Source organism: Esox lucius, chromosome 12 (assembly GCF_011004845.1).
Source record: "Esox lucius isolate fEsoLuc1 chromosome 12, fEsoLuc1.pri, whole genome shotgun sequence".
Taxonomy (NCBI): domain Eukaryota; kingdom Metazoa; phylum Chordata; class Actinopteri; order Esociformes; family Esocidae; genus Esox; species Esox lucius.
In genome coordinates, this window is record NC_047580.1 from 31,768,169 (window position 1) to 31,793,485 (window position 25,317).

General features: G+C 49.8%; 1 protein-coding gene across 1 annotated transcript in view; it reads left to right on the forward strand.

Moving 5' to 3' along the window:
• The first annotated feature begins 4,216 nt into the window (after window positions 1-4,216).
• The window catches only part of skia (v-ski avian sarcoma viral oncogene homolog a), a 64,655-nt gene continuing 43,554 nt past the window's right edge, over window positions 4,217-25,317 (forward strand). Inside the window, exon 1 of the mRNA XM_029124333.2 lies at window positions 4,217-5,669. Coding sequence (XP_028980166.2) covers window positions 4,764-5,669 — 906 coding nt within the window. The 5' untranslated portion in view covers window positions 4,217-4,763. The remainder of the gene's footprint in view (window positions 5,670-25,317) is intronic.

Below are 25,317 nucleotides of genomic sequence, written 5' to 3' on the forward strand. Positions count from 1 at the left end.
TGCTCACCGCCCGTTGGTTATTCTTGCTGATTCCATATACTAACCACCACCACGGGGCACTCTGGTGACAGCGATGACATCAGCAAACAGCTCGCCCACACAACACCATCCACACTGTCTGCCATCTGCCCGGTACTGTTGAACCCGAGAGTTATTTGTGAAGAGCACACCTCCCAGGCATTTCAGTGGACATTGAAAGTAAGAATCTCCCCACGGAACTGCAGTCAGGTCATGAAACATGGTATGGATGAGAAGCATGCAGATAAGCTTTCTTTAGGCTGTTTCTGATAGAACCTGCGGAGTTTCATACTTTCATCAGCTGTCTGGGTGTCTGGTCTGAGATGACACAGCAGGTTATTAAGAAACTGGATGTGGAAGTTCCATTCTGGTGTAGTTACACGTGGTCTTCTCTAAAATAATTTTGGAGAGAAGGGAACATTCAATTCTTTGTCAACAGATCATGCAGTATACCAGTTGTACTGTGCCTTCGAAATATATTTAGACCCCTTTACTTTCTCTAAATGTTTTTTGTGTTATGGACTTAATTCATAATTGTTTCTAGGATTTTCTTTCTGTTGAGAAGCATCCCCATAGCATGATGCTCCCACAACCATGCTTCGCCTTAGGGATGGTATTTGCCATGTGATGAGCGTTACCTTGCTTTTCCCAGAGTTCAATTTTGTTTTAATTGGACAAGAGAATATGTTTTCCTCATGCTCTCGGGGTCCTTCGTGTGCCAATTGGCAAACCCTTGGACGGCATGTCATATGCCTTTTACTCAGGAGTGTCTGGATGGTTCCATACGTCTTCCACTTCATAATGATGACGCCCACTATGGTGCTGTGAACTTTGAATGCTTTTACAGTTTTTCTATAACCAATTATATGCCTCAAAACAATACTATTTCAGAGGTCTAGGCAGAGTTCCTTGGACTTCATGTCTTGCTCTTTGGTGAAATACGTGATCTTATGGAGACAGTTGTGTGCCACTGGTGGACAATAATTAAGTTCTAGACACAGCTTACAAATGATCAAAGGACACAAGATGCATTGGCACTCAATGTGTTGGGCACGGCAAAGGGTCTGAATACCTATTCCAGGTTTTATCCAGATAAACCTGATTTTCATTTTGAATCCATTTCTAAAAATCTAAAAACATTATTAATTAAAGTCCATGAGACAACACAATGTGGAGGACTAAGGGGTCTAAAATACACCCATGTTGGAGAATTGCAACACACACACCCATTACCTCATTCAAATCTGTTCCTGTCAGTACCTCGAGAGTTTCATGCATTTGCGGCATAATGTGGTCCAGTGGTGCAGTCCACTGCCTCCAGTGCACATCCACTTTTTTTGTTACTACATGATTTCGTGAGTGTTATTTCATAGTTGTGATTTCCTCACTATTATTCTACAGTCTTAGTCTGTGTACAAGACTGACCCATTGAATATTTTGAAGGGTTCTAAGTAGCGAGGGATGTTTTATTCCAAGTTGTTCTTCTTTATTTAAAATAGAGGGGAGTGTTTCACAGTACAGTAATGGACATGACAAAGGTCCATGCTCCAGACTTATTGAACAGCACTGTAGTCATCAAGGTTGGTTTGTAAGGGTCAATGCAGGACCTTTATTATGCAACGGCCACTCTAACCTAACATAACACCGTCCTTCTCACCAACTACAACACAGAACGAGGTGGTGGAAAGTTAAAGTCATATATAATGGTGGGACTTTCTAAGACCTAAGCTCTTGGACAGAAGCAGAGGACCAACAGAATGAAAGGATGTGGGGCTTATGTAATGGAAAAGACAAGCAGAAGAACTGGAAGGAACGGAAGGGAAAGAGTCGAGAGAGCAGGGCAACCGAAAACCTAACACTACAGGAAAACCTGCCACTTTAAAAAATAGGTAAGGACGATTTCGAAACAGCGCCCCGGGCCAGAAGATGAGATTTCCAGAGGGCTAGAGTGCTGACACGGGTAACCCTTCACCGCAGAGGAAAAGTACAAACCCAGATCCGGCATAGAAGGTCGGCTGGTGCCGGCCTGGTGTTACACCGGGAAGAGGGAACAGGCGCCTGAGCCCTGGAAAGAAAGGTTATGTCATTTAAGAGTTGTGATCCAATGTTATGCGCCATCACCATGGATACAGGAAGGAAGATGAGGGGAATAAAAATAGCAGAATCGGCTAACTGCCCAGTCTCCCAGAACCCAGAAAGAAACGGAGGGGGTCCAAATCGAGGGGGATCCAAAACGTTTGAGAAACCAAGGGTGCAATCGCAAAGCGATAAGGTGGACTTGAGGTGTCAAATATCATTAAATAAACCAGAGGAAAGATGTTTGCTGCTCACTCTCTTGGCCTGATCACTCTCTTGGCCTTGAGAGGATCAAGAATACAGTGCCTCTCAATTCCATTGCCAACACCCTCCTCCATACACTTGCTCTGTATTGTAACACCCCATTGTAAACACATCACCACTCGGCAACCTTTAGTGACCCCAGTGTTACGACAGGCCGGATATAAACAGTGATATAAACACACGAAGCACGAGGCTCCGTCGGGAAGAGTTGCATATTTACACTGAAGTCGTTTTTTGCGGACACACTTATCTGGAACAACAACCACGACAGTGTGAGCGTACATTTGCTCATAGTGATTTGGGATCGAGCACCAAAACCTAACCGCGTCACAGAAGGTATAGACAGTTGGCATAGGCTGCATAAGCAGGTGCACAACCCATTGGCTTCCACCTGACATACATCGGTCCTTATAACACACTGACCATGAGGTAAAAATATGAGGTAAAAATATTCAACACATGAACATTGTAGAGTAGGCTACTTGTGATTTTGTTGGTTATATTCCACTGATGTTCTTAATATGTGCAATGCTAGTTAATGGCCTCACTTAGGTGACCTGTGCCACCGAGAATATCTCCGTTTTGGCATGAGCTTGCATTTACACTGCCTCGTGGCTAGGGGGCGCTACAGGAACGGCAAACAATTATCTCACCTTCCATTCTTGGCCCAACATGACAGCAAATATTAATTGGAGATGAAAAGGGCCGACCAAATGTACAACATTGCAATGCTAGCACAGACTGGCTGACAGTTTCATTAATCTTTTGAAGGCCTATCTAATTCTTCTGCAAGCTGTCAACGTATTCTTATGTAGCTTAGGTTATTTTTCATGGTGGATCATTATCTTCCTAAATGGAAAAATAATAAATAATAAATAGTAGAACCCCCCCCCCCCTAATCAAATACATAAATAAATATCAATGCCTAAAATGTATTTAGTATTAATGAAAAATGAGTGGCGTACACTTTTTTATTAATTCAATCATATTGCAAAAGTGAATTACACGCCAGCAACAATGTGCATTTTAAATACAGTTCAAACGCAGTTTGCAATTTGTTCACTTATTTGCCAATTCTTGTCAGAACAAGAGGATTGATTTGATACACTAGACCCGAATTTGGCCAGTAGCCAATAGAATTGCTAAATTGCTCACGTTTGAAGGGTGTTAATTCCTTCATTGCCTTGTATCTTTCAAGTAAAATTACAATGGAAAACGCAAGGTGCAAGTGACCCAAACACAATTCTTTCAATTTCAAAGAATTTGCTACCTCTGTATGGAATACGTAGAGTACTCTATAGCCTTTTTTGTGCTAATAATTTGCAAAACCATCGGTGTCATTAGGGTATAAGCGTAAAAAATGTATAATCGTAAAATAGGCCTATTAAAAAGTATGCGCAACAAAGGCCTATGAGCCAGTCGGAATTGAAATAGATGTCCACATATTAATATATCAAAATAACATATACTATTATAAACAATAATATAATATGTATAATTATAATATATATATTTAGCTATGCCTTGAAAAAAAAAAGTTGAACACAGTCTGGAAAAAAGTAACCTCAATAAATAAACCGCAGTCAGTCGTACAATTTGCATTTCCCCTAAAAGTCTAAATTTGACTGTCTGTTGCAAACTCCACCCATCTCCTTTCGGTTACGGCCGTTCTTCGCTCTGAACCAAGTGGTTCACTATTAAAGGCTTAAACCCCGTGTCTTCTTGCCTTTGCATAGGCTGCTCAAGGCTACTAGAGAAGTAGGGGGAGTGTCGACTTGTTCCTGGAAGAGCCAGCCTGCGGAGTCAGTCACATTCTTGGCTGGGATTCAATGACTGAGCCAGACACACACAAACACTGAGGGGGGCTGCGAGGGAGAGAGAGAGAGAGAGGGCGAGTGAGTGAGCGAGAGAGAGCAACCCAGCTCACAGACTAGCCATTTCCACAGGCACAGCGAAGTGCGGGGGCAGACAGAGTGTATGCGTCGGGCTCTGCTGCAGTATTTCGACAGCCTAAAGGAGGTTCCAGACAGAATTTTTTTTTTACAGTGTTTTATATCTGATATATCCAGATAGAAGACTTTGCTTTATCGGCCGATACTTTTTTGGAACTTCTAAAGCGTATAATTCATTTTGAAGGGACGATTTTTTTTTTTTAGATATGGGCAGTCGGGAGTCTACCGCAGGGGAAGACTCGCCGGTGTCACCGTTCGCCTAGTAGTAGCCAAGTAAACTGAATTGGAAACTCACTGCGCGGGACTTCGTGGATGTTTGATGAAGCGCTTTCCGCAATTAGCTAATTCTGGGAGACCTTGGATTAACAAGGAACCGGGACGTATCGTGGCTTGCAGTTGTTTTAGTTTGCCCCAGTTGAAAGGAACTCTCGCTTTCCAAGTCGTAGTGAAAACATGGAGACTGTAACTCGACAAAGCTTCCAACCTCACCCAGGACTGCAACAAACTCTCAAGCAGTTTCATCTGAGTTCTATGAGCTCCCTCGGCGGACCGGCGGCGTTTTCTGCTCGATGGCCACATGACCTCCTGTTCAAGAAGGATGGGAAAGAGCCTGAGCCCTTGTTGCATCTGCCTATGCAGCCACAGACAGTGATGCCGGGACCCCTCTTCATCCCATCCGACCGGTCCACGGAGAGGTGCGAGACGGTCTTGGAGACAGAGACCATCTCCTGTTTCGTCGTCGGCGGCGAGAAACGGCTGTGCTTGCCGCAGATCCTCAACACCGTCCTGCGGGATTTCTCCCTCCAGCAGATCAACTCGGTGTGCGACGACCTCCACATCTATTGCTCCAGGTGTACGTCGGATCAGCTGGAGATCCTCAAAGTAATGGGGATTCTCCCCTTCTCCGCGCCGTCCTGCGGACTCATCACCAAAACAGACGCGGAGCGCCTGTGTAATGCCCTGATTTACGGGGGCACCTACCCGCCGCACTGCAAGAAAGAGTTCTCGGGCTCCCTGGAGCTGGAGCTCACGGAGAGGAGCTTCAAAATATACCACGAGTGTTTCGGAAAATGCAAGGGCCTCTTCGTCCCGGAGCTGTACACCAGCCCCAATGCAGCCTGCATCCAGTGCCTGGACTGCAGACTTATGTACCCGACACATAAATTCGTGGTGCACAGTCACAAATCGTTGGAGAACAGGACTTGCCACTGGGGCTTCGACTCCGCCAACTGGAGGGCATACATCCTCTTGGGCCAGGATTACACGGGGAAAGAGGAGAAGGCGCGCCTGGAGCAGCACTTGGACGAGATAAAAGAGAAATTTGACTTCGCCAACAAATATAAGAGGAAAACGTCGAGGGTGAGTTTGAAGTAGCTTATTTTGTTTTCCTGCGCTGTTTCACTGACTGTGTTGCAATTGTTAATCTGCAATGCGCGCCTGTATGTACGCTGTTGACACAACAAATGTTACGCTGTGTTGAAAGTTTTTTTTTTATCTTTCTTGTGCCTTGTGTTTTCGTCTCGCAAGTAAACACATTGTTATCTTAAATGTGTCAATATCTTGGCTACTATTGGTGCAATGACACGTCCCAGCCATGGGCGATTCATGCCTGGATTTGGTGACCCTTCACGTATACTTACTAATTGCAAGCCAAACAGATAAACGTCTCTGGTGGCAATAAAACTATTGCTTGCGTGTGAAAACATCCCCGCGGGTGTGGACTGCTCAGTTATATTGTCCTTACTGTAAATACAATCACATTTACAGATTTACAGAACAAATTGCCCTGTAAATAGTATTAGAACAAACAATCGAAGCCCCTGTAAGGTGGAGTCGAAGAAATAATTAGGAATTTGTATACAAGAAAACACTGTTCGTTGCTACGGTTTTACTCAAAACTCCCCTCTGTCCAGCACTCTCAGCAGTTGCACGCCCCCCCGCCCCCACCCCCCTTTCCAATAGCTTGCGGACGGTGAAGGCTGCGGCTCTCAATTCGCACTTTGCAGTGTGTTGTGACTTTAATGCCTGTTTGTGAAAGATGCACTTGGTCCGGCTGCGTTATCTCAGGTACTTGAAGGTAAATGTGTCATTAAAGCCCGGGCTCATCCGCGCGTAATGGCTTGCTACTAAGTACCCGGGAGCTCCCTTGGGGGTGGTCAGTGCTGCTGGCTTTTTATTAAGATTTGGGTGATGTGTCAATTGTTGCGTCTGCTTTGAGAGGCCATTAAGGCATACAGTGTACTGCCGACGCAGAGTCTGAAAGTGCTATTCCGTCACGGATGTCTCCCCGGCCTTTCTCGGCCAATAGTTAAACTACAGACTAGAGCAATTTGTGAGCAACAGGAACATATCCAGTGTTACTTTCTTCAGAGCACTTGTATTCCGCTGCGAAGACAAGGAGGGGGAGAGTTTAATCATTAAACATAGCCTTCTTCGAGGCATGGTTTATTTGGCGGATTCCCGCATCGGCTTCCATGGCCAGTGTTCAGATGAGCGGGTTGGGAAGCTTATCAAACGCGTTGGAGGGGCTTCCGTGTCTCATCTGCATGCCACCCAAGCTCCGTGAAGGGAACGGAGGCCCTCTGGTCATCTAACCCTGAATTATTATTATTTATTTATTTTACGTAGGGGGCCAGGCTATAGCCTGGCACTGCTGATATACAGCACACAGAGCCCTGATTGTAAGTCCTATGAGGGGATTAAGTCTGTGCTTTGGGGTGGGCAAGCATGGAAGCAGAGGCTCCCCTCTTCCTCCAACTAAGACCGATAAAAGAGCCTCCCTCCACAAATGAAAAGCAAGCATGGCCATTTGCATGAACTGTTAGACATGAATAGAGTTGATGAAGCAGGGATAGGAGTATTGTGGTGGAAACATAATATGATCCCAACAAAGAGGGGCATTCACAGACACCCTTCCCCCGGCTCACAAACACACACACGCGCAAACACACACGCAAATACACACACACCATTACTCCCTTCCCCCAGTTACCTACTTGTGTGCCCCTCTCGGCATGAACAGAGGATGAAAAGAGAGTGGGTGGTTATAGTCAAATACTTTTTGGTGGGCCATACAAACGATGTCGAAGTGTTTACCAACAGAGCTCTCTGTCTCTGCCTGTAGCCCTCCATTTGCCAGTGTTTCAGACGGGCCAGAGCCTTCCTATGCACTTGGCTTTGGCACTCGTCTGTATATAGTGTTGAGTGTGGAAAACCGGGGGTACCCCACTTTGAAGGCGTCTTCTGTTTTTATAGGGGCTCAAAAGGCACCTGGGTTTTTGTGAATGTGAATGTTAATATGATGCTTTTTGTTTGATCAAGTGGCTTTGTAAATGCACCGCTAACAAGAGAGAGTGTGCAGAATCGTGAATTATAAAAATTTTCGCTTTTTTTATGAGTTTCCTCTTGTCAGCAATATTAACCAGGGGTGTTACTTTGAAATGCTTTGCAGAGTCGTAAGTGACAGACCTGGGCGGGTCTGCTTAAATGTGGAGCTCCGCAACTCATCACTTCTGTTACATTCTTAAAGCGTTGGTGAGAGGAAAGAGTGGTTTGGTGAGGGCTCTTGAATGTAGCAAACAGCCGTCTCACAGTCAGACACAGGAAGTCAGCTTGAAGGACTTCCTGTCATCTGAGACACTTTGCTCCTCTGAGGTCACAGGCTTCTCTGCTGAAAAGAAACAGTCTTGCAATTACCCAACACACACACACACACACACACACACACACACACACACACACACACACACACAGTGTCCATAGACAGTGAAAGGACCAGACCTACTTTGCAGTGAACCTTCCTTATTGCAGTCTACTTCCCTGTAAAATGCTGCGTGGAGATTTGTGATAAAAGTACAGTCTCCATTTTAATCTGATATGTGAGAGAGCGCCAGCGTTGACTGTGGGAGTGCAAACAGTCGCGAGTGAGTGACTGAGTTAGCTCTGTGAGCTTTTCCATGAGTTTAAAGTTTACAAGTAGGGTGTGGAGCGGTAGGACAGATCTCTTTAAGTTCACCGTGCCAATGTTGGCTTGCCTTTATTGAGGTTTCTGGTTGGCACTCGTGTGGGTGGCAAAAATAATCAGTGGCTTTCCACATCAGGATGTTTAGATAAGGATGGTGGCCGCAGATTTAGTAGCTGGCAAGGTTTTATTTTACCTCAAGAACATGTGATTTATAAACGCCCCGTCTGTTGGAAGGAGATATGAATGAGAGAAAGAGAAAGAGAGAGAGAGAGGGGGAAGGAATGGGAGAGTGTACATTGCCAGCCTCCAGTTGAAGCATAGCCCAGTATATGAACCGTGTACATTTGCGCCAGTGACAATGTTTTTCTAAGGCATTAAGCAGCTGCAGTAGCAGACTTTTTGTTGCACCCCCCCCCCCCCCATCACACACACACACACACACACACAATAAAAGGGAATACAAAAAAACATTAAGATTAATTGCACTAAAAACCTTGTCAAATTTCAGCAGTTGTTTAAATGGTTGACTCTGTGCTTTGTTGTGAGGCGGGACCACCAGACACTGTTGAGTTTGGCGCTTTTGGTAGAAGCCGCGTCGGGTGGCCGACAGACATGAAACGGGGGGGGGGAGTCACATTCCGGAGCCGGCACTCCCTGCACAAGACCGTTGTGAAAGCAGACTGACTGAATGAGCATCAGTGGAACGTGTCCCTACACCTGCACGGTGCGATTGTGCCTGGCCTTCTCACTTCGAGACAGGAAAATCAAGTCCCTGGTTATAACTAAACAGATGAGGTAATATGTCTTGACACGGCAGTGTTCCACTCGTCCAGCTCTGTCACTGTGACGCGCTCTCCTGGCAAGTTTCTGTCCGGAGTTGTATTTCCAATTTGTCTAAATGTTATTTAGAGGAAAAGCATTTAGATTGTCACGGCGGTTTTTCTAGTGCGAATAGGTCCTTAAGCAGTAGACCTGCCCCTCTCTCTCCAGCCAGCCCTCTCTAGCAAGTCTGTATGGGGGGGGGGGTCTCTCGTTGCTTTCAAAATCACTGCTCCAAAACTGTGGCAGGGCTCCAGACCCCGTTTCGCAGTGGAGTTGAAACTTTCCTTCCCACTGCCCAAAAATGTCCCGATGCATCTTGGGACATCTGGCCTCCGGCTGAAGGGGCTGCTTGTTTGAGGGAGGGGGCGGTGGGGAGGAAGGGTCTAGGAAGTGAACCCCCCAAGGGGGACGGAGGACCGCGTCCTGTTTCATATGCAAGACACAGGCAACACGCACGGCCTTCTGACTGAGAGCCATATCCAGGCCGCGGACAGCACAACAGCTGGTAGCCCTGCATTTCAATGGCCACAGCGAGAATATCCTTCTTTCCGGGGGAGGTGGGGTGGGGGGGTGGGGTGGGGGGGGTGTTCCAGTGTGGAAAACGCAGCAACTGACGCCGCATTGAAATGCACAGCTGCCACGAGCCAGCGGGCGACGGTGTCTATGGTTTTTCGTTTTGTTTCGTAATGCTCGCCGAGGAAGCTCCCTGCGTGACCTACACGCGTGCCTGTGTCCATCCCGACACGTAGCGACAAGCCTGGACGCTCCTACAACAGGGAGGCCAACGGCTCGCTCAGGTTCTGGGTAAAACTAGTCCGGCTCATCCTTTGCTCGCTGTCCGAGCCTGGGCAGACGGTGGCGGTCCGGTGCCGTCTGGTGGCGGTCCGGTGCCGTCTGGTGGCGGTCTGGTGGCGGTCAGACCATCCTTGTCGGAGAACGGCGCGACGGTCAGAGGGATCGATGGGCTACTGACAGCCGACGTCTTCCCTTGTCAAGTGCGGCTGAAGATCCACTCCTTCAGCTCCACGGTACAACGAGAAGACGACCCGTGTTCCCCCGTCTGGCTGCAAATCGGTTCTATTGACCGGGCCGTGGTCTCAGCGCAGATTGGTTGATTGATTATAGCCGAGCTTGTGTATCGGGAGATATCGTATAGCCAGTGGGTCTAGCTCTGCACACATCTGACTTTTAGCGCTTCTATAGGAGTAGTCTGAGTGTGCTAAGCTGAGAGTGCTTTCTTTCTCAAGGCAGGGATTTAATACTGATAAACAGATGCCACTTCCATGTTGGTGATAAGGCAGAGAAGGAAACCTTCCTGGAACAGTTTGGATGGTAATTGCCTTGTAGCTTCAATGGTATGCAAATGTGAGTCAATTACGTTTCTTATTTGAATTAGCAGTTAAGTTCATGTGCGAAAAGACTTACATTAATTATTTGTATTACTCATTTGCTCTGTTTTGTCCCGCTTAGACAAAAAGAAAACATAAAGGTGTAATTTGTTTCTTTTTTCGTCCGAAGACACAGCAGGGGGGGAAGAGACAAAACTCTATTTACACGGAAATCAATGGTAATTTGTTCGGGGAATCATGGCTCTTCTCAGTGTAGACCTTTGAGGAACCGATATGTTTCCGAGATGAAAAGCGCCCGGTGTTTGCCAGGCGTCCGTGCACCGCAACACAAAGACAACAGTCCTACCGAGCCTACAGCAGGAACGACATGACTTCTCAACGCTCAAGAAACAAGAACTACAAGAGACGGTCAGGTGACACGCTCCACCGTGTGTTGTCTGGGAACTTACTCCAAAGAGTGTGGTAGCGGTACAGGAGCGTGATATCTTTCATTTCTGTTCCGCCAGCAGCTATTTTAATTTGCAGTCTTTTAAAGTTGGCCTGACGGAGCCTCTCTCTCCATGCAAGGCCAGTTGTTCGCTGGGTGGACGTGTTAAAACCAAATATCTGAAAAGGGATGCAGATGCTATTTATGCAGAATCTTTTCTCAACTGTGTGGTAATATGGTTTTTACACGGCGATGTGGTTCTGACCGTGTAATAACTATATTATCAGCGAGAGTCTCAGCGATGTGGTTCTGACCGTGTAATAACTATATTATCAGCGAGAGTCTCAGCGATGTGGTTCTGACCGTGTAATAACTATATTATCAGCGAGAGTCTCGGCGATGTGGTTCTGACACATAGTCAGCGAGAGTCTCGGCGATGTGGTTCTGACACATAGTCAGCGAGAGTCTCGGCGATGTGGTTCTGACACATAGTCAGCGAGAGTCTCGGCGATGTGGTTCTGACACATAGTCAGCGAGAGTCTCGGCGATGTGGTTCTGACAAACTCATCATTGAGGGCCAAGTCAATGTTGTCAGGACAAATTATCAACGAGAGTCTCAGCCTTGTGGTTCCGACCAATTATCAGTGATTGCCATGGCACAGTAGTGTGTGCACGGTCGTGTTGGCCTCATAGGGATTCAGTGTGGTTACTTTGGAGGCTCTGTTTGTCTGTTTGACTCCATTAGTCCTTAGCGTATTCTCTCTCTCACAGCTTACAGCCACCCCCCCCCCTCCTTCTTTCATTCATTCATTGCACACAAACACACACGCCTCTCAGGTTCCTCCTTCCACCACCATTGTCCTTGGGGAACAGGGCAAATCCTCTGCGCTGGAAAAGGGAGCATAAAGAGAAAGAGAGAGAAGTTCAAGCCCTCATCACAAGCCATTGTCTGCCTGGCCCCCTCTTCCTCCACCTCTTCCTCCATGCCTTCCACTGCTCCTCCCCCCCACCCCCCCCTACCCCCCATCGTCCTGACCCCCCTGCTTCACGGCCAGAGGAGGCCTGGTGGGCTGGACATGGCATTAACATACCTGACTATCTGCGTGAGGTGGGGTTTTTCGGACGACAGGAGCAGGGGAGGATGAGGGGATAGAGACAGAGGTCCCAGGAAATGTTGATGGGTCTCCTCCTCCTCGCCCAAGTGAAAAATGGGCCACCGACTTTAGCGTCTCTTGGCAACAGGAAGACCCATCGTTGTGGTGTTTGGCGTTGTGGCAACGCCACACCAAAGAACTAGACAGCTTCTGTTCATCAGCTGGCCCGGTTGCTATGCCTCGACCCTAAAAGCCCAGTTGTGCAGGACCACAGCGTTTTTTTTCTTCCGTTGCGAGGTAATCATTATTGACGGCTGCGAAGGCCTCTGTGTTTATTTAACGAGACAGGGTGTTTTGCGGGATGACTCGGCCGTCTGAAATATTCATCCGCGCACACGGGCGCCCTGCCATACCGAGTATTGCAATTTGCCACAGACCCGAGTGGCATCCAACCCGCCCATGACCGCCATAACGCTCAGCCAGTGCAGGGCCCTCACAGCCGTCAGCCAGCCAAGGGAAGTCTGGTCCCAGGCAATTATTGGGGCTTATTTGCAGACTGGTCAGGCCAAGGACCTGGGATGTATTTTGACGTAGCGTGAAGAACCACTGTGACTCCCCCCCCCCCCCCCCCCTACCGTTTGGTAACCGACAGCACTTGATTCTGAGTGGGGATCTCCTCCGAAACTCTCTGTGGTGATATGGACTTGGCGCCAGACATGGAGGTATTTGTGTGTGCGCGTGATAAACATCCAAATCTATTTCCGTGTTCACACGGGCAACAATCAGCGGCCTGCTCAGAGTGGCTACTGTTTGTTTTGACTCACGGCCTCATGTCGCAGTGTATCGGGAGGCTAGAAATTAGGCGCCAGCATTTTCTCACGTCCGTGTGTGTGTATAAAGATAGATGCAGTGTTTGGCGGACCGTGATGGTACAGTAGTAGCATGTCTGGTATGCAGCTCTGTTTCTCTCTCTCTCTCTGTCTCTCTCTGTTTCTCTCTCTCTTTTTCTCTCTCTCTTTTTCTCTCTCTCTCACTCTCTCTCGTGGCCCAGTTACAGGGTATGTGTCTGTCGTTGGCACCGACTGGCGCGCAGACATGTACCCCTGCCCGGAGCACCCACTATGAATGACTCAATTGTTCCGGGGCGTTGGAGAGGACTGGAGAATCCACCTACCACTGCGATAGAAGTGATAACAGGCAAACGTGTAGGTGAACAACCAGGAAACGAACATGTCCCCCCCTTCCACCTATGGCGATTTCGTTGTGTCTCATCTGCACGCTCTGTGGCGGTGGAAATTCATTTCCCAATTAGGACAGAAAGGCAATAAAACGTGTCAACATTTTTCAACAGGACGCATCGGTTAAATGGTCTGAATTGATGATTCTCGACAAAGTCCTCGCGGTCCAATCCTGCGTGGGTTTGCAATTGGGAACGAGGCTGTGTGTAGAAGATAGCAGGTTGCCGAGAGGGAGAGATGGAGGGAGGGAGGGAGGGAGGGAGGGAGGGAGGGAGGGGGGGAGGGAGGGAGGGGAGAGCAGTGAGCAGAGAGGCTTCATTGGTATGACTGGCTGGGTGTGACAAAAGCTGCGTCAGCCTGGGACCCTCTTTGTGTGGCGGTGGTGTCTGCCCTTTGAAAGGGCGCTTCGTCACATGACCTCCTCCGCCCTCCCCCCCACCCCCACCCACAAAAATGATGACCCCCTCTCGCCTCTTTCGGCTCACGTAAGCCGACAGGGTGCCACGGAGCAGCTCCCACAAGGGGCAGAGGGCTGTCTGAGGGGGAGCGGCAGACGCGCGTGCGTGCGCACACATGCACACGCACGCCCGCGAGACAGGATCACACAGACACGACGTGTGTGTAGAGCACCTTGACAGGACACCTGTCCACGGTTTAGCCAATTGAAACGTGAAGGCCTCTACATTCTGCCGCGACGGGAGGGTTTTCAGTCGGGATGCTTTTAGCACGGAGGCCCTTTTCAGTGCTTGTCTAATAACCTAATGTTCACCTAGCCAAATATCCAGGAGACACAAGGCAGCATTTGAATAGGAATGGCCTATTCTTCCTCATTTGGCGTCTGATTGTGCGTGGGCAAGTGTGTGCTTGCGTTTGTGTGCTTGCGTATGCGTGTCATTTGTTTGTGTGTGTGTGTGTGTGTGTCTGTGTGTTTTATGCCTGGATCAGCTGTAGGAGGAGATTAGCATGAGCTCACTGCCTACTCATTTACATACCCATCTGTCTGTCTCCCACGGTGACGGAGGCTCCCACCCCCTCTCCACACACACACACACACGCTCACACACGCTCACACACGCTCACACACGCTCACACACGCTCACACACACCCCTCCTGTCGTCAGGTGTATAGGCAGGCGGTGTTACAAGGCTGTTGGGCGGCCCACAAGAGGGACACGGGGTGGGCAGGACCCACGCCGGAGGAGAAGCTCATTGAGAAGCCTGGCTAATTTGGCCTCACATTAAACCGGCACCATTAGACCTGAGGGCGCATGCCAAGTGCACTTCTCCTAGAGGGCCATTGGCTCTGCCTCGTAGAGGGGATGCATGTAGGCTGTAGCCGTGTTTAGAACACACCATGGAGTGGGTGGGTGGAGGAGTCGGTTAAAACAAAGATTCTGGATCACCGGGAAGCTAACACTATCTACGTCGCCACAGACGCGTCTCGTGGTGAACTGGGGGAGGGACTGTTCGCCCCCCCCCCCACCCCCCTCCCATGAAATGAAAAGAATGGTAGTGTCATGATCTCTCACTGCAAACGTGGGTCATCGGTCCCTGCGCCAACACTGAAATATGCTTTTGGGGTGGGGGGTGGGGTGTCTGTTGTGGAAGAAGGTTGTAGTCCTCTTTGTTGGCCTTTGGTGGTGGGGGGAGGGGGGGGGTATTTAAGAAGGGTCACGCAAGCTCATCTGAAGCCATGTCGAAGGGCAGCTCCCATGGGGGAGGGGGGTGGGGCGGGGGATGGGGAATGGGGGAGAAATACCCCCTCCTCCCACCACAGGGTTTGGTGACTGGCCTTTGTCATCGCTCTCTGCAGAGGGGCAGTTAGGGCACAGCCACTCTACCCTTTGTGTCGCTCTGTCACTTGTCCCAAGCTGCCGAGTCACAGACAGCTGCTGGTTGAAGGTCCCCTCCTCGGCTCGCTGTTAGCTCGTAGCCTCCCAGAGCTTCGTCTGTGAGACGGACTAGTGTCGACTGAGGTGCCAAGCACAGGGAGAGGCCTAAGTGCAAAGAGATTAGGTAGACATGTTATGTCCTTCAGGACACCTGCTTTTAAAGGTCTCAGCTAGCTGCCGTGCACCTCGCCCACACACGTTCTGAGGTGAAAAACCCATTTCCGCAGTAATGACTGAACGTGGGGCTGTTTGTTGGTGTGGGAACCGTGCGGCCTGTCTGCCTTGTGTGTGTGTGTGTGTGTGTGTATGTGGGGGGGGGGGGGGGGGGGCAGAGTGTAGATACCAATCAGTAAACATCTGTGATCTTTTGCATTTGTTTAGTCTAGTGACCCACTGTCACGTCTGCGTGCACTCTGCCTGGATTCATCTTACAGGACTTAAATTGCCCGTTGATCCAGAAAAAAAGCGCCTGTTGCAAACTTTGACCTGCACATTGAAACAAAAATCAACTGTTATTTAGTTGTAAATCCAAACTGGTCAGTATACCCATTCCAGGTTGGGGAACAGGCCAGAACAATGGGGAGGTTTGTGGAGATGCTGCCATGGGTGGTATTCGGCTCTGTATGGCATGGATCAACTCCCCCAGTGCGGTCCAACCCAAACCGGCCCGGCCCCAGGCCACTCACAGGCTGACTGGGCAGGATCACTGAGAACGTCTGCTCCCTCCCCTCCTTCAGAGGCCTTGCCCCCCCCGGCTCAGTTTACGCCTCAGGAATGAAGAAGTGTTGGAAACAATGGCTCATAATGTCATTAGCATCCGTCCTGCAGCCTCCCGCCTCCCTATCTGCACCTCCTCGTCATCGATCTCCCCAATTAATCCCCCTCCGCCTTACTCTGGCAAATGACCTGGCAGGGCAGATACTAAATAAAACACTGTGTTGAAAGGGGATCTCTTCTCCTCCCAGAGAACTGGCTGTTGGGCGCCTGGGTCTCAGGTTAAGGAAACTGCTGCCAGACGAGGCACGCAACTCCCTGTTCCTGTTCCTCATCCCTCGGTTGTGTCTCCGTTCCTCATCCCTCGGTTGTGTCTCCGTTCCTCATCTCTCGGTTGTGTCTCCGTTCCTCATCTCTCGGTTGTGTCTCCGTTCATCATCCCTCAGTTGTGTCTCCGTTCCTCGTCCCTCGGTTGTGTCTTTGTTCCTCATCCCTCGGTTGTGTCTCCGTTCCTCATCTCTTGGTTGTGTCTCCATTCATCATCCCTCGGTTGTGTCTCCGTTCCTCATCCCTCAGTTGTGTCTCCATTCCTCGTCCCTCGGTTGTGTCTCCGTTCCTCATCCCTCAGTTGTGTCTCCGTTCCTCGTCCCTCGGTTCCGTCTCTCTTTCTTGGGGAGGCTTGAGTTTAACCCAGTGATTTCACCCCCCCCCCCCCACACACCTCTGTGCCCCTCCCTGACACACACACACACATATATACGCACAGAAATACGACAGACAGGCACACAGATGCAGATGCACCCACACAAACACACACACACACGCTAGTCAAACAGTAGCATAAGCTGCACACTCTGTAATACTGCGCATACTATTTACACACACACACACAGACACACAGCACTTCACCAGGGCAGACAATGGATCTCTTGAAGGCCTTGGCCTATAATTAATGTAATTGTAGATGTGCAGACAGGGAGATGTGTGTAGAGTGTAACCGCCTTCTGAGCAGAAAGCCTCCCTGGGAGTACAAAGGCATCAATTCCCGGTTGAAGCCCCTGTTCTTCAAAGGGGATACTGTCAAGGCTATGTTCAGCGGCAGGACATCTGTTTACATCAAGCATACCTCCATTTATATCCGTCCCTGTCAATCTCCCACCACACGCGTGTCTGGCACGGGGGGGGGGTGGGCTGGGGGGGTTGGATTGGCTGGGGGCGGGGCACCTTATTCTCATTCTGTCTTCCGTGACCTCTCTTCCCCTCTCTCTGCGCTCTCCACTCGACTCATCTGTTTGCCCCGTGTAATTATCTTCACACAGACACACACACACGCACACACAGTCACACACACAGGTCAGAGGTCAGGCTCAACGTTGCCCTCGGGAACACACAGGACCATCCAGAAGCTAGAAGAAACAGAATGATGGAAAACTTCCCTCTCTGTCTCCCTTTAACCTCCCTCCAAGCCCAACCGCAGGTTGTCTGCAAAGCTTTGGATTAAACAGACTCCTTTGTGTGTGTGTTTGAGTGTGTGTGTGTGTGTGTGTCTTTGTGTGTGTTTGTGCCTTTCACAAACACCAGTCAGAGAGTGCATGTCGCAACCGCAACCGTCAGCGCATCAGAGAGACCTTCAGCGCTGCCGATAGAAATGTCTGAACTCTTTGTCTGGCTGGGTTTGTGGGACGGTCAGAGAAGAAGGGGGGAATTCTTGACCCTCTTCACACCAGAGGCCGTGTCTTTATTTTACATTCAGAAATCTGATCTGTCTGTGTTTCGTGGTGGGAACGATACCGTAGCGGGGTCGATTTTGTAGGAGACAGAGGCTTTGGGTTTTGGGTCTTGGATTTTGTGCATGTCGGGTTTTCCACTGGCCAGCCAAGCTGGACTGTATTATTGAAAGAGGAATGGGATGAGAGGCAAAGTGTCTCCCGAAAGCCAAAGAGAGAACTATTATGTCTCCATCTCTTTCTCTCTCTCTCTCTCTCTGTCTCTCTCTGTCCCTCCTCGCTCTCTCCTCTCTCTTTCCTCTCTTTCTCTATTCTCGCCCCTCCATCCTCCCCCCGGCTGGGGTACCTTTCTCTCCCTGGCTGTCGACTCAGGACGCGCCATGAAACATCAGAATCCACTTCCTGCAGCAATCAATACATCTCAGGTCCTGCAGAGACACACACAGTGGCAGACAGCTGGGAACAGGAGAGCGCATGAGCACATACACACACACACACACACCTGCAAGGGAATGCTTTCACACACACATGCATCCTCGGGACACAAATCGGAAAAGAAGATCAGCTTTTTGCTCTGGTGTTGAAATTAGACTTAAAAATAGGCTTATTGCACCTCTTCTGTAGTGGTGGCCTGGGAAATGTCACTGGCCTTCAGCGCTCAGTTGAACATGTCAACAAATCCTCAACAATTCACCACACACACTTCTATGACACAGCACCAGCAGAAAAGCTAGCCCGCTGGCTTAATTTCATTGCTTGTTCTTTGCTAAATGCTAACAGTGCTGAACTACGCGGCTGTGGCTAAAGCGTGTTCCAGAACGAACTGACGGCTGCAAGCCCAAAGAGAGTGAGCGGGAAATGAGAAGAATGGATGATCTCGCTCCCTCCTCAGTGCCCATGGTAATGAAATGATAAATCCCCGAAGCGAACGGACCAGAAGTGAAAGGATGACCTCACAGGCATCTAATCGGCGCCGAGGGAGAACCCAGTGGCTAATGTGTCCATTAGCGTTCCCCTCGCTGGGTAAACGAACGCAGCAAGGAAAGAAAAGACAGAGGAAGAGGAAAGAGGAAGAAAGGAATGAACAAAATATACCTTCGTCTCCATTCCTCAAAGAACGCAGTTTCAAAGAAATAGAATGAATAGAGGGTGTCCCTGTTCAAGTCATTCATGTACTCGTTTTACAAAATGGCTGCAGACAACAGAATCGAATACTCCAGATTAATTTTGTTTCAAGCTTTAGGTTAATGAAATTAGCTTTGTTACCTCAATGCTGTGTTTTGAGGATTCTATCTAATCAGGTTAGCATCCTAGCTACAATGCTATGCTAGCTGGCTGTGTGTATTTTGCTATTTTCCACCAGCTGTGATGTCAAAAGCCGTTGTTATTTTGCATCCTTACGCATGTGCGCCGGGTCGGCCAAAGTTCGAAGGTCAACAAGGTTGCTGATGCCAGAGTTTGCTCTGGTGGAGTGTCCCAGCCACGCCCCACTGTGCCCCCTCTTCCACCCCTGTCCCCAAACAGTAGGATGCTGGGGCGGGCATGTCAGGTGACCTGAGTGGGGTGATCGCATGGTGGACAGAGTGCACACAAACCCCCGTCTGTCATAACACAAACACACACACACAGACACACACAGACCCTCACCTGCTGAAACTCACCACCGCCCACACACTTCCTCCTTCCTCTTAAGCAGAGTCATCCACCCCCTGACAGCGGTGTCTTGTTATGACTCCACCCCACCCCACCCCCTGACAGCGGTGTCTTGTTATGACTCCACCCCACCCCACCCCCTGACAGCAGTGTCTTGATATGACCCCACCCCACCCCACCCCCTGACAGCGGTGTCTTGATATGACCCCACCCCACCCCCTGACAGCGGTGTCTTGATATGACCCCACCCCACCCCACCCCCTGACAGCGGTGTCTTGATATGACCCCACCCCACCCCACCCCATGACAGCGGTGTCTTGTTATGACCTCCCCCCACCGCCCCCACCCCCTGACAGCGGCATCTTGCTATGACTCCCCCCCCTCCCACACCCTTGGCCGCGGTGTCTTGCTATGACTCCCCCCCCTCCCCTCGCCGCGGTGGAATGGAGTCGCTGGTTTTGCCACCACAGGGGTTTCCTGTGCGGCTGCGACTCACTCAGCCAGGTGACTTTTTGTCTCGCTGTCGCCCAGAAATGGCTTCTGTGTGTGACGTTCCGCAGCATGCTAGCCCCTCTGGGAGTGGTGTGGGACCAGAGTTTCAGGCCGCAGAACTTTTTCCTAAATTCTGACCGTTCCTCGCGGCAGGACGAGCTGTTTTCATTTTGTTATGTGGACAATGGACCACCAAACATTTTTTAAAGGTCCAATATGTTAAAAGGTAGCATGTACTGCTGTACGCCAGGAGGGTCAAATTAAGATAGTTCTCATGTGGAGCTCTATCTTGGGTGTGTAGGAAATAACGTTATCTGCCCCTAACTTCAAGCACCTTTCCCCTCCCTCCCTCCCTCCCTCCCTCTTTCTCCTTCCCTCTATCCCCTCTCCCTCTCTCTCATTCTTTCTCTCTCATCCCCCCTCTTTCTCCGCCCCCTCTATCTTTCTCGTCCCTGTTCCCCACTCCTCTCTGTTGATACTTGGCCGTTTTGAGTCCTTGTGATCTGTCCTCTCTTCCTTTCCCGCTCTCCCTCCAGAGTTCAACTCGTTTGGAACAAAATGTCCGTGGCTGGGTTGGAAAGCACCAGCATGTGCTGACCACCCGGGCTTGTTTGAGGCTGCCCAGTTCCCTGCCTGAACTAAAGCGCCTTTGTGCCGTGCTTCACAAAGATAGCCCTCGCAGGCAAAAAAAAAAAAAAAAACAGCTTCCCAAAACAAAACAAACATTAGGGTTTCTAGCCAGGGTGTCTGCTTGCCAGCCGGTTTCCCTGTGCGGCAACACGGTCAAAGTTATAAATGAATAAAAGTGAATAAGAAGAGGAAGGACTGTTTCCCTGACCAAGCAACGAGATAAAGGAGGTTTCCCCTTGAGAGGGAGCATGGGCCGCAGACGCCATATCGTAATTTGATGACAATTACTGCAACGGCAGGATAACCACATTAAGATATGGTGTCTGTAGGCTAAGAAAGCTACTGAAGGCAAACCCACCTGTTTCTTTATTTTCAAATCAGATCTTATTTAGTCGGTGTGTGTCTGTGTGTGTGTGTGTGTGTGTGTGTGTGTGTGCGTGCACGTGTGTGTGCACGCATGTAGACAGTGGCGCTGCCTGATGAACTTTGAACCCTGGCTTGGGGCCTTAGCCCTGTCTGGAGTAGTAAACACAGCCGATGAATGTTTATTCAGAGGTTGATAACTGCACCGCCTCTGGGACAGGAAGTGCCAGTCATACACAGCCCACACGCAGTAACACATTCGCTGTGCGTGCAATACATTCAGAGCGTGTAAACAAAGTTCTTATTAGCCCTATAATTGCCAATAACCTATATAGATACAATGCATCAGTGAAAGCTAGGCTATATACGATTCCTTCAATCATAGCATATATATATATATATATATATATATATATATATGGTCCTGCTACGATTGAAGGAACTCCCATTGCAGGGGTGTGCTATGGTTTGGCCCGGAGTTCAATGACCCCGAGTTCCTTGAGGACACACAGTGCCGCCGCGGTCGGGTTCCCTACGCCGCCTGCTACCTTTTGGCCCAGGCCCGGCAGGAAGGTAAGGCTTTAGGGACAGCTGCCGGCACGGCCGAGCATTTCGGCTTCAGTCTCTTGGTTTGACGCGGCGACACAGACAGTCAGACACCTCTGTCTGTGTCGCGCGGCAGAGGGAAGGGGGAGGATTTAATGGGGGGGTGATAATGGATTTGCTTTAGTGTGTGTGCCGAGGTGCCAGACAGCGACAGTCCTCTATGACAAACCACCCCCCCCCCCTTTATTTCTGCCGCTCCTTCCCTCGTGTCCGTTTGTACTTAGACACAGCTCAAGCATTAAGGAGAGCCACTCTTGTGTGACCAAAGTGTACCAAGATGTCTGTCTCTTTGGTCTCGTCCTTTTTAATGCTCACTCTGTCTGTCATTGTGTCTCACTCTGTCTGCGTGTCTCACTCCGTCTCACTCTCTCTTGTTCTCTCTCACTCTCTTTATATCCGCTTCTGTGTCTTCCTCTATTTCTGTCTCTCTCTGCCTCTCTCTCTCTCTCTCTCTCTCTCTCTCTGCGCTCGAAGGGAGCTGGAGCATTAAGGAAGAGCCAGTCGTCTGTGTGTGTGTCTGTGTGTGTGTCTGTGTGTGTGTCTGTGTGTGTGTGTGTGTGTGTGTCTGTCTAACAGGCCGCCCCCGCGCACGCTTGGCTCCACATTATCCCAAATGCCGCTGTGATTGGAGCGCTAATGTGGTTGCTAAGCAAATCTGCCCTTCCTGTGCTAAATAAGAATGGGCCGGCTGCTTCCTGGCTGCTGGGTTGGACACACAGAGAATGCGCACGCAGCTTGCACGCGCACGCACGCGCACTGTACGTAGAGTAAACGAATGAACCACACACAAAAGCAAGAACACGCAGACAAACACATGCAAGCTGAGAGGGTGGGCGGGCCTTAACAGTGTCTGTCTGTCTGGCTGGTTGTCCCAGGCTACAGGAAGCAGTCTGTCTGTCTGTCTGGCTGGTTGTCCCAGGCTACAGGAAGCAGTCTGTTTGTCTGTCTGGCTGGTTGTCCCAGGCTACAGGAAGCAGTCTGTCTGTCTGTCTGGCTGGTTGTCCCAGGCTACAGGAAGCAGTCTGTTTGTCTGTCTGGCTGTCTGTTTGTCTGTCCGTCTCTCTGTCTGGCTGGTTGTCCCAGGCTACAGGAAACAATATGTCTGTCTGGTTCTCTGTTTGTCTGTCTGTTTGGGTAGCTGTTTGTCCCAGAACAAAATGGGTCTGTCTGCCTGTTTGCCTAGAGGAAGCCGTCTATCTGTCTGTCTGTGTTGCCGCAGCCATCGCCCTCCAGGGAGCACAACAGGAAACATGGAGTTTCTCAATGAAATCACCCCAGTAATCATTATATAATAATCATATCACAGGCTAATGCGCAAATCTTTTTTTCCTATCCAGAACAGGCGAGGGAAAGTGCCTGCTTGTGAAGATAGCAGTGGCCCCAGTGCGCTAACACGACCACTGCTACGCTAACCCAGCTGTAACAGTACCATGGCCCCCGGGGCATGACTGAGTCTATTTCTGGGTTGAACCTCCTCCTTGGCTGGAGAGGAAGCTTCGGCTCAAACGACAACCCCTGGGCGCTAACTATAGTTTAGCGTAGCCTAGCGCTGCCCCACTAGGTGTCGGCTGGGTTTTCTTGTAAGCTGAGCCTGCATGTGTGGGTCAACTGTTTGTCAGGGAGAGACAGGGCGAGGTGATGGAGGAGTAGGTGAAGGGGCCAAGGGTCAGTTCCTCAAGGCTCTTTAATTAAACTGGAGGACAGAGTGCAGCCTGGGGGCTAGCATTTAGCGCCTGGCTAGCATTCTGTCAGGAGACCTGAGACGTGTGGCGCAGCAATTAGCATAGGCACAAGCCAAGAGGTGACGGTATGGCGAAAGGTGGAGAGTAGGATCCACTTTCAAACAAGTTTGTTGGGGGTTGTGTTTGTGTGTGTGTTTGTGTGTGTGTGTGTGTTTGTGTGTGTGTTTGTGTGTGTCATCTACTTTCAGCTTCTCAGCATTGTGGGTTACATTTCTTAACTGACTTCACACACTATATGTTTCCATACCCAGAAGTGTCTTTTCTGGGTACTGTTGGTTTTTTCTTCTTAGAAGTATTATAATTGACATGTCGCCCAGCTGATTCCCATTGGAGATCCCTGATTTTATTCCCATGCTGTATTTATGGCAGTTATACCAAAACGTCAATTCAAAATACAAAAATATAATATTTATGTTTTCAGTATAAAAAAACATAGAACTCAGCTGTCAGTATCATAACAAGCATCATCACCACCACCATCTTTATCACCATTAGCCCCGTCATCTTCATCACCATCACCGGCATCATCTTCATCATCACTATCATCACCACCATCATCTTCATCATCATCACCATGTCATCTTCTTCATCATCATCATCGCCCACCACCGTCTTCATCATCATCGCCAAACACCATCTTCATCATCATTGCCACCAACATCTTCAGCATCATCGCCAACACCATCTTCGTCATCATGGCCAACACCGTCTTCATCATCATCAGCACCACCACTATCTTCATCACCACCACCTTTTACCTCATCTTCATCACCACCAACTTCCTCTCGGTCATGATATTGAGTGCAGGCATGAGCTGTGTGTAGTTACCCCAGTAAAGGTCCAGAGAGGCAGGCAGGGGGACCGTGTGAAGGCAGGGCGCTGAATGGAGAGCTTTACTGTAGCCTGCTTCTATTGGCCAGGGGGCCTCATGTGTCTTCTCTGACCTGATTCTAGTCAGCATTGCGTGCTTGACTGTTATCTCTCTCTCCCCCCCGTATCTGTATCTCGTTTCTCTCACTCTCCTCTCTGCCTGTCTCTCTATCTCCACACTCCCCATTTCCCTCTCTCTCTCTCTCTCTCTCTCTCTCTCTTTTTCTCTTGCTGTGTCTGTATCTCTCTTCTCTGTTTTATGTCTGTCTCTCTCCACCTTCCTCTCCGTTTTATGTCTGTCTGTCTCTCTCCAGCTTCCTCTCTTTTTTGTGTCTGTCTGCCCCCCCCCCCCCCCTCCCATTACACTGTACCTCAGCAAGTCTTTAGCACAGCTCAGTCTAACACAGTGAGAAGTACACGCACACACACACACACACACACACACACACACACGTCGTTACAGACTAACTGGGTGGTGGCCCCACAACCCGTACCCCCATATACTAAACAGACCACCATAACTGTCCCAGCTACAATGGGAAGTCGGTTCCACCAAAGACAGAAGTGTTTTCTCTGGGTTGACAAAGAGCTTCCCTCCTCGAGTCGCAGGACGGTCCAAGAGACCAGAGGTGACAGCGCCAAGAGCTCAGGTAGGGGGATGTAGGCTTTGAACATTCCCTGGAGGTAGGACGGGGCACAATCTTGTAGTGGATGTGAGCTTCAGCTGGAAGCCAGCGGGCTATGAATAGCACTTGAGTACCCCTGGGCTAACAGTCTGTATCATGTTCCCGGTAATATAATTACCAAACAGCTAGCCTACTTCTGAGACGTGTTACTTCATGACCTTGGCCAAGCCGGCGTGGCTGACTAGGGGGGTGGTACTCGGCTGGGCTTTATGTTGCAGCATTCTGCAAGGCAGGCGGAAAGCTCGGTCGTTGCGTGACGCATTCTGCAGGGGCAGGGATTAGCTGCGTCGGCCCATGGTGCGCTGCGCACGCACGCATGCACGCACATGAACACACACACATCAGACACACACACACACTACTGCACACACCCGACACACACACACACAGACTCGCGCATGCACGCCCACCCTGTGAGGTATAAGAGCATGTGCCAAATTACCGCGTTGCTGGTCATATAACACGTCACCACAGACCACTCCCTTTAGTTTGGGTTCTCCCCTCCCTGAATCCCCTCCCTGAATCCCCTCCCTGAATCCCCTCCCTGAATCCCCTCCCTGACTCCCCTCCCTGAATCCCCTCCCTGAATCCCCTCCCTGACTCCCCTCCCTGAATCCCCTCCCTGAATCCCCTCCCTGAATCCCCTCCCTGAATCCCCTCCCTGACTCCCCTCCCTGAATCCCCTCCCTGAATCCCCTCCCTGACTCCCCTCCCTGAATCCCCTCCCTGAATCCCCTC